The sequence below is a fragment of the Orycteropus afer genome, unplaced genomic scaffold (assembly GCF_000298275.1).
Source record: "Orycteropus afer afer isolate SDZICR_OR568_19922 unplaced genomic scaffold, OryAfe1.0 scaffold00084, whole genome shotgun sequence".
NCBI classification, from domain to species: Eukaryota; Metazoa; Chordata; class Mammalia; order Tubulidentata; family Orycteropodidae; genus Orycteropus; species Orycteropus afer.
This window is the reverse complement of record NW_006921671.1, coordinates 4,556,262-4,563,804: the sequence shown is the minus strand read 5'-3', so window position 1 is coordinate 4,563,804 and position 7,543 is coordinate 4,556,262. Positions and strand designations below refer to the sequence as shown.

The 7,543-nt window shown below is 36.0% G+C and overlaps 1 protein-coding gene across 1 annotated transcript in view; it reads left to right on the top strand.

The window, feature by feature from the left end:
* The window catches only part of CCDC148 (coiled-coil domain containing 148), a 289,908-nt gene extending 285,597 nt beyond the window's left edge, over positions 1-4,311 (top strand). The window contains exons 13-14 of the mRNA XM_007941850.1: positions 1,024-1,164; positions 4,165-4,311. Coding sequence (XP_007940041.1) covers positions 1,024-1,164; positions 4,165-4,311 — 288 coding nt within the window. The remainder of the gene's footprint in view (positions 1-1,023; positions 1,165-4,164) is intronic.
* The last annotated feature ends 3,232 nt before the right edge of the window (positions 4,312-7,543 follow it).

The following is a 7,543-nucleotide window of genomic DNA, read 5'->3' as shown; positions in this document are numbered from 1 at the left end:
GGGTTTGAACCTCCAGCCTTCTGGTTAACAGTCAAGTGCCTTAGGCACTATGCTACCAGAGTTTACAGCTTTTAAATGGTATTAAAAATGCCATTTTCTTAATGCTAATTCTTGACTTTAGGAATTATCAGGCAGGTGTTACTAATGATGCATTTAATTTACAAAATTAGTGGCTTCTTTTCATTAGGCTGCAGGTTTGAATGATCACAAAGGACAAGGACATTTGGGTTAAAATTACTCTGCAGTTTTTCAGTAAAAGGGGGCCATTAGGGTATAACAGCCCCTGGAAATGTTGTTGTCTAGTGCAATGGAAATTCATCCATCTTGCCTTATAATGTCAACATATTTGACTTTACCCATGAATGATATACTCTGGATTCAATTTAATCAGATTAAACTTTCTGGAAAGTTTCATGGGATCGTTACCATAGCCATAAATTGTTAATGGTCAAAAAATTATTATTAGTTTGCTTTTGGTTACTTTCAAGGTGATTAAATATATAAGGTTTCTGTGTAAGTTTCCCTATGATTTTGTATCAGGGAGATAAGTTTTTATCTAAAATTAATGGTAATATTAATTATCCATTCATTAGTGAATAATTATATACTGAAAACTAAAAAATAGTCATTGCCATTGAATCAGATCAGACTCATAGTGACCTCTTCTTGGTTTCTGGGGTGGAATCACTATGGAAGTAGATTGTCCAACCTTCCTTCGAGGAGTAGCTGGTGGGTTTGAACCACCAGCCTTCCAGTTAGCAGTCACATGCCTTAGGCACCATGCCACCAGAGCTCCTATTATATACTATGGCCTTTTAATCTTTTATTTTGGTTTGTTTTAAAACCATTACTTCTTTATAGATCTATAGGACTGGCCGAGTTTTAATATTCTTTCTGCACTTCCCTCGGGTTTTGTCATTAATACAATTTCTTAACTATAATTGACATTAAACATTAATAATGTTGCCCAGAAGTAGTTAGTATGTGCCATGTTCCAAGTCACTGTGCTTTCTCTTCTTTCAGGTTGCTATTGTGGCTCACTTTGATCCTGTTAGAATGATGTCAGATACAATGGCATCAAAAGCTAGGATGAAAATTGGAATTGAAGAAGAATTTATTCTTCAAAAGCCACTCTTCCCATTGAATACATACAATGAACAGCAGGTAATTATGGAAATTGGCATGATTTAGACAAACACCATGATGATGACAATAAGAATTATAGAAGTGTGTGTTTTGGTTTTTAAATGGTTTTCAGTGTTTACATTTTTTAAAAAAATTATTTATTGTGATTTGGGTGAAAATTTACAAAGCAAATTCATTTTCCATACAGCAGTGCATACACATTGTTTTATGACACTGACTGCAATTCCCCACAATGTAATAGCTCTCTTCCCACTTCCTCCCATCAATATTTACATTTGAATACCACACATATTAGCAGAATTTTACTTTTAAAGCACAGCACATAACTACTGTGTAATTCTTAATATTGCAAAATGACTGATAGAGAACCATAGACTAAGCAGTTTATCTAAAAATGTTGTGAAACCCATCACTGAGCATTATTTTTTATTTTTTAATAATAACTTTACAAAGTTTTATTTGAAAATTCTGTGTTAATACTGTTTTTTGCTATTTAAATATTTCTCTATATTATTAAGGTATTTATATTTAAATTCATAACAAATCCTATTAAAGAAACAATTGATGGTACTGGTATAAGACAAAGCAGAGACAAGCTTTAAGAAATTAAAATGAACAGAAGAAAATAATGCATCAGAGTTGATAATAAAATCAAACATTTCTGTGGAAAAATGTTAAGAGGTTCTTTAATGATTTCTAAAACTTATGATTCCTAGGTGAGATTTTGAAGCAGGCAAATTGTATAATCAGATTTATGTTTTATCAATGTGTGTTTTATTGAAGAATTGGGGTGGGCCAAATCCGCTTAAGATGGTGGAGCCTCAGGAAGTGGAGGATGGGGACAAGAATGGCCGTGGCTGAGAGGGGGAAAGGATAAAGAAAGTGAGGATGATTCCAAGGTAGGCGGCATGTAATAATGAGAAGAGCCTGAATTTTGGATTTAAGTTCCAATCTTCCATTTACTAACTGTGTGAACTTATATAAGCTAGCCACATCTTTATGTCTTATTTTCTTCATCTTTTAGGGAATTATTTACAAGTTTCTTATGAAGATTAGAGATAAAAAAAATGTCAATTGCTTGGAATATTGGCTGGTATCTAGTAGTAATTCAGTAAATTATAAGCATTAGATGGTGATGCTATTAACCATTTAAAAATACAGAAGGAAGAACAGATTTAGGAAGAGAATTTGTCTTGTTCATGTCATGTTTAGGGTGATGATGTCTAGTATACACTTACAAGGAATTGATTGGTTGCCTCTTAGTAGGGAGATAGAGGAGATGGGAGTCAGGACTGAATGGAGACCTAAATTTCACTTGATATCTGTTGAAAAATAGAGTAAGGAAAAAATTTTAAATCTCATAACTCTGTAGCTGTGGAGAGAGGAAAGTCTAGAAATAATTTGAGAGTCAACAGCACACAGGGGGAGCATGATCTTTGGGAGTGGATAAGAAAGACAAAAGTGGATGTCTTAATAGAGAAGAGGAGAAACCTGGGTCCAAGGCTTGAATGTGCTGCTTATCAGACACAAATCTTTGTGTTATTCTGGACTTCATACTTATAATAACCCTTAGCTCCTACATCTAATCAGCTGTCAACTTCCATGGATTGTTCCCTTCATAGTATTTCTGACAGCTATATCTTCCCTGTTACCCACCAAGTTTAACCCTTATTACTTCATGTTTAGACAATTGTAGTACAATCCTAACCATCTGCTTTTCTCCATCTCTTCTTTCCCTGCCATATTAATTTGTCCTGGACTTACAACCAGATCCATCATCTTATGCAATGATTATATTACTTTCATACTAAAAATAAAAGCAAGCACAATGCCCAGGAACTCCCCAGACTCCTTGGTGAGACCTTCAGGCCTTTTAAATTCATATCCCAATCTTGGAAGCATCTTTTTCCAGGGTTCCCCAATGGCACCCAGTGCTCTACCCAAACTACCCAGATCACAAACTGACCTATTTCACCTCTAAGTTTATATGTGCCATTTTTTTTCTTGCTTCTTTCTTCACTTTATAGAAGAATTAAGTTCAACTGTAAGGCTAGCTCAAAGATCCATCCTTCCCTGAGACCACCCTCATCCTCCCAGCACCAGAAGATGTACCTCCATGCTTTACTACTCTTGAAGCATCTGCCAAAGATGCAGATCTGTAGTTATCCGCACACATTCTTATTACCCTCATTAGTTTAAGTGCTTCTTGAGTGAGGGGCTGCTTTAAACAGCTTATTGTCCTATCCTCTACAGGGGCTTCAAGTCCATGTAATATGCCTCATTAGCTAATATCCTTATGTGGTCACCTTCTTATCACTGCAAACAATATTGGTTGACATTTAGTATTCATAGAAAGAGAGGAAGAGGAATAAGGTCCAATCAGCTATAAATAAAAACAGAAATTGAACTACTTGTCTGTCTATTCCCACTTAGAATCAGATTGATGGAGGCATTTTCTAGTTCTGCTTGAAATAGAAATCCGGCCTTGGAAGAAACATTCTATTGATTTTGTTTCAAGTAGTGCCCATGTGTTTAAACTTAATTTACATATTGCCAAATGATGGAGAAATTAAAATGTCTATTTAAAGACAAATGCACAAGGTTATGACTTTTTATTTTAATCACTGATTTTCTACATTTTACAATTCCAGCTGCTATCAATAAATGGTCCATCAGTGATTATACTGGAAAGTAAACTTCTATTACCCCATTGTTAGTGATTTTACTGTGTTGTATTTTGACTAATCAAATATACAATTTTTTATACATTCTATGTTGGAAACCACTGAAGTACTGGGAAGTGTTAAATGTTTAAAAAAAAAAAAAGTTTTGTACATTCTCAGCAAAAATGACAGGAATATAATGATCTTTATGCACCAAGATTATTGTAATCTAACCATCTATCAGCAAATAAATAAATAAATAAGTTATGCAGCATGGGGAAATACAAAAGTAAATGGTACGTTTACTTTAGTTCAGTTAACTTCTATTTATTGACACTGTGTTTTATTCCTGCAGATAATTTCTGACCCTAGACTTCGCTTTGAGTTAGCACTTCGAGAAGCCGGACTTCATAAAACATTTTATGCCAAAGAGATGTTACCAAAAATTAGTCCTCAAAAACCTCCACGAAAGGACTTGGAGTCTACCATATTTAAAATCTAGAGCTTATCTTCAAATCCTATTATATGGAAACAAGAGTTTTGAATAAATTTGTATGTATAACAATAATTTCTATATTCTGAAATTTTTAAAGTATTAGACATGGATATCATAGCATCTATTAAAAGAACTTTGCTTTTGTTTTGTGGTTCTTAGAGTTTTAGACACTATTTTCTATATCTTTAAATTATATGTAATAGTATTAAATCCCCCAAGATTATGGAACTTAATTATTGTATGTATGGTACATATGCTACTATTGAGTAAATTGCATTTTAGAGATTGTGTTATCCCATGAAAAGAGCTCAAAATAGCCATTACAAAAATTATAAATTATGTGGCAGATACCTGCTAACCTTCATTTCTGCTTGTTATTTCAAAATTTGACTTTTTAATTATGGGAGCTTCATTATCATCAATACTTCTACTATTTCTTGATTATTGTAAGAGGAGACTCAACCTGTCTCTAAATTTAGAAACCAATTTGGTACACCATGTTTACTGCAAACCAATCATCCAAACAATTTCATTTTGCAAATTAGCCCTTAAGAATAAATTAGAAATTGCATTTCAAGCATGGGAATATCTGTTTTGGCTTGGATAAAAAAATGTATTGGTGTGATTGATTGGAAGAACTATTTAAAAGTTTACAATGTTTAGAATGTTGTCAAAAGTTCCAAATTACCTACTAAATACCTAGATGTCTTTATAGAAAAGGAACATTTCAACTAAAAATCAAGCATATATTTATGACAATTTCTAGAATGTGGGTATTTAATAAGAATAGCAAGTCAGTGTTGTTGAAAATTGTCATTGTTCTGATAAGAAGAGTCCAACTCTCTTTCTATTTCTGCTCCCTTCCATTCCCCATCCACTTCCAGCCCAGGGTTGTGGTCTCCCTGCAGTTATTGGAATAATATATAAAAGACAAAAGGGGTGGTATCTTTGGCTTCATTATGTCCCCACCGTCATGAGAATAAGCAATACAATAAGCCCAGCCCTTCAGAATGAACCTCTTCAAATGATTCTGTGGGCAAAAGATTTTCTATATTACACGGTTTATTATAATACCCTTCCAAACCAAAAACAAACCAAACCCACTGCCATCGAGTCAATTCTGACTCATACCGACCCCCATTGGTTTCCATTGGCTATAAATCTTTAGAGAAGTAGATTGCCTCATCTTCCTCCCATGGAGCAGCTGGTGGGTTTGAATCACCAACCTTCTGGTTAGCAGCCAAATGCCTTATAATACCCTTCCAGTGCAGCTTTAAAAAAAAAAAAAAAATCATCATAACATCTCATAGTAAGAAGAGAAAGGAGTCTTTAACAATAGTAAAGGAGTAGTTGGCATTGGGATATCTCCAGGGTCACATTGTCTATTCACAGGCCCTCAATTTTCTTGGCATGAAACCTCAGATAATAAGTCCATGAATGCCTCCTGCATCAAAGCAAATCCTCTCTAAGTGGCAAGACACTGATGTTTCTCCAAATCCATAGGTTCTTCTCAGCATCGGCATCCGTGCTGATGTGCAGGGTAACTCACTGTTTTGGTTACCTAGTGCCACTCTGACAGGAGTATACCACAGAGGGGATCACTTTAACAAACAGGAGTTTATTCTTACAGTTTTGGAGGCTAGAAGTCTGAGTTCCAAGTACTAGGCTCTAGGGGCTGGGAGAAAGCCCCTCAACCTTGAGCTTCGGTTCTGTCTCTTGTCTCTGACCTACTGAAGAGGAGTCTCTTCACTCAGGCATCTACTGGCTACTGAGGCTGAAAAACCCAAGGTCAACAGGTAAGAAGGCACAGTCCTGATATTGCCAAACCACATGGCAGGACATTGATTCAAGTCCATTGAAAGGCCCAAGATCGGCAGAGCGTGATAGACTGCTGAATGAAGTCTTGGCTACATGCAAGGTCCCAGAGTGCCAAAAAGGTAGAGACCTTCCTCAAAGTTGCTTCTTATATTCTGGAAGCAGCCCACATTCCTAAAGCAGCTACTTAGCTGCTCCAATATGTTCCACCATGGAGTTAATTACCAATCTCACCATGGGGAATAACTACATCCAGCTGCCCAGCCACTCAAGACCAGGGCCAGCCAAGCTAACATACAGCCTTAACTACCACACTCACTCAAGTTCCAACCAAGTGTTTTACCTGTTAGACCTCCCCAACAGTCACAGACTGGTAGCTGGGTATCATAGGAAGAGGTGGCACCACTCTTTCATAACCAAAAAAACCCAAAGCCAAACTCACTGCCATTGAGTCAGATCCAACTCATAGTAACCACTCCTTGAGTTTCCAGGGAGGTATCTCTACAGAAGTAGATTGCCCAGTCATCCTTTCAAGGAGTGGCTGGTGGGTTTGAATTGCCAGCTCTCTGGTAGTAGTCAAATGCCTTAGGCACTACACCACCAGAGCATTGTGGTTAATGATGAAAACATGAGTTGAGATTTAGGCAGCAACCTAATTGTTGACCATGCTCAGACTCAGACCTTATTTTTTTTCTTTTCTTTTCTTTAATAATATTAATAGTAATTACTTTTCTTTGAGCACATATGGTTTACTTGGCACCATATATATCCTTCATGTATAAGATCTTATTTGACCATGCCATTAGTTTCTTTTGGCTGCTGTAACAAATTACCATAAGCTAATGGTTTAAAACAACAGAAATTTATTTTCTCATAATTCTGAAGACCACAAGTCTGAAATCAAGGTGTCAGGAGGACCAAGTTCCCTCCAGGGCTCTAGGAAAGAATCTGCCCTATGCCTCTCTCCTAGCTTCTGACGGCTGCCAGCTGTCCTTGGCATCTGTTGGCTGGTAGCTACATCATTTCAATCTCTACCTCCACCTTCACATCACTTTCTCTTCTCTGTATGCTTTCTCCTCTGTGTGTCTCTTAAAAGGACACTTTCATGGGATTTAGGACCCACCCAGAAAATCCAAGGTGATCTTATCTGAAGATCCCTAAATTAGTAACATCTGCTAGGAGCTTTAAAAAAAAAAAAAAAAAAAAAAAATCTAGGGTTTTTTTGGGGGGGAGGGTAGGGGATTTTTCAGTCTACCACAATTGTCATCTCCATTTTACAGATAAGGAAATAGATTTATAAAGATCTATTTGTAAAAATAAAGTAGTATATCTTAGATCAGTTGTCTTTCAAACTGTGGGGTATTAAATCAGTTTAGTGAGTTCTAACCAGTATTTGTATTTTTTATTTATTTTTATTTTTTTA